At 57.3% G+C, this 1,958-nt stretch overlaps 1 protein-coding gene across 1 annotated transcript in view; it reads right to left on the reverse strand.

The window, feature by feature from the left end:
* The window catches only part of NKX1-1 (NK1 homeobox 1), an 8,604-nt gene that overhangs the window by 623 nt on the left and 6,023 nt on the right, over positions 1 to 1,958 (reverse strand). The window contains exon 4 of the mRNA XM_014589517.1: positions 337 to 442. Coding sequence (XP_014445003.1) covers positions 337 to 442 — 106 coding nt within the window. The remainder of the gene's footprint in view (positions 1 to 336; positions 443 to 1,958) is intronic.

A 1,958-nucleotide genomic window follows, 5' to 3' on the forward strand; every position in this document is an offset into this window, starting at 1 on the left:
GGGGGCGCCCCCCCCCCCCCCCGTGGTTTTAGCCGTTGGCTTCGGCCTCGTCAGCCTTGTAGGGGTCGCCAGCATCTGGGCGGGTAGAGACCGGGAGAGGACAGAGTTAGACCCGCCAGCTTCCGAAAGTCCCTTTCTCCGCTTGTCCCCCTCCAGCCTTTCTCGCTTCCTCCTTCGTGATTTCCTTTTCTTGGTTTAGTTTCTCCCCTTCATTTTGTCTCTTTCCCCCTTAGCTCTTTCGTTTCCCTTTCCTCTTCCCTTCGTTCCTCCTGCCTGCCCGGGGCTCCTCTCTGCCCCTTATTTTTTCCTGTCGAAAGCGCTTCCCCTCTCCCTTGCGGTGCCAGTTTCTCAATGCAGCCCTCGGCCCGCTGATACCGGAAGCACCCAGCCCGGGGCCTGCGCCTGAGCGGGGCCGGGGCAGTGCTGCGGGCCGGGCCCTCGGCTGCGGAGTTTACAGCGTAGTGAAAGCTCTGATCGATCCTCGGGGCAGATACAAACTTAATTAAACTCATTTTGTGTGATGTACAAACTAGTTAAAGGCCATTTAATTTATTTCAGCGTATATTACCCTCCAATTACAGGCGGCATGGGGCCAGCCAATTACCAGGCATTTAATAGCCTGCCAGGCCAGAGGCCTGGGGTGGGGTCAGAGATGTCCATGGGAAGGGGTTTCTGGGGGCCAAAATCACCCGCCCTAGCGGGGTCCATACCTCAAGCTTCCTGACCCTGGAACTCTGCTGGTAGCCTCAGACCACACTCCTCAGATGGTGCCTACGCTTCTCTGGAGACCCCAGGTCTGCAGCCCCCACCAGTCCCTGCTAGGCCTGGACAGGAGAGCCTGGCTGGGCCTGTTGGGAGTGGTGCCAAGACCCGCCAAGCCAGGAACTTTCCCAGCCAGAGTGCGGGCAGCAGCCCCCAGTCCTCTAAGCAGAGGCCCCTGTGTGACTGCAACTTGAGTCTCTGAAATCGGGAAGGAAGTCTCTCCTGGCCAGGGCCTTGAGGGTCATCTGTGTCCACTCCCCTCTCACAGGTGGTCTGAAGCCTCAAGGGGAGGTGGGTAGTGCCCTTCATGGTGCTACTCAGCCTGGTCAGATTGGCATGCAGATCCTCAGGGATTCAGTGACAAATTCACTTTGCGTAGATTCCTTCAGGGCACTGGCCCAGGTCACATGGAGGCCAGCATGTGTCCTGGTCCCCAACCCACACCCCAGAGTGGAAGCTGTTCCCCCCAACACACACACATCTTGAGGGCACCGACCACCTCAGTTCCTGCCGATGTCTGGGGCTGGGATGAGGAGGGCGGTCAGCTGCCAGGCCCCCTCCCCAGCGGAGCTCAGCTTCTTCCTTGCAAGGTGGGCCTTCCGCCTGTCCCCACAGGTTCCCTTTGCAGGTGTTGGTTAGAGAACAGTCCCTGGCAGGAGCCCGCGGGGTCCACCTCCATCCAACCCGGGTTCACTCTCCTTCCATCTCAGCGGACCCGAAAGAAGCCTAACACAGGTGTGACAGGCAGCCCCCTAGCCCCAGCTGGCAGCCCCAGTCCTGTCTGCCAAGCTCGCTTGTCCCTGCGCTGCAGAGGGGCCGAGAAGTTGGAGGGAGGAAGGGCTGGGGGGAGGGGGCACAAAAAGCAATCAGGAGCGGGTCGAATGCAATTCGCGATCAATAACGGCCCCTAATAAGTGTAATAGGTTTTAATCGAGTAATTATCCGAATTTTGACCCTATAATTTAGATGTTCGGGGGGAGTTTGCAAGGTGCTTGAAAGAGATATGCATGCGCCGTAATGGGATATCGACCGGACTGGGGGCGCGGGCCGCCCCATTACCGGCCGCTTTCCGCCGCTAAGCACATTTCCCCTTAACTGTAATCGAAGGGATTTAATTGTTTTTCCAGAGATAACCAGCGTTTTGTCACAATTAGTCTGATTTGTCCAAAAAAAAAAAAAAAAAAAAGACACAAAAC

The sequence above is a fragment of the Tupaia chinensis genome, unplaced genomic scaffold (genome assembly GCF_000334495.1).
Source record: "Tupaia chinensis unplaced genomic scaffold, TupChi_1.0 Scaffold000360_1, whole genome shotgun sequence".
Classification (NCBI taxonomy): Eukaryota; Metazoa; Chordata; class Mammalia; order Scandentia; family Tupaiidae; genus Tupaia; species Tupaia belangeri.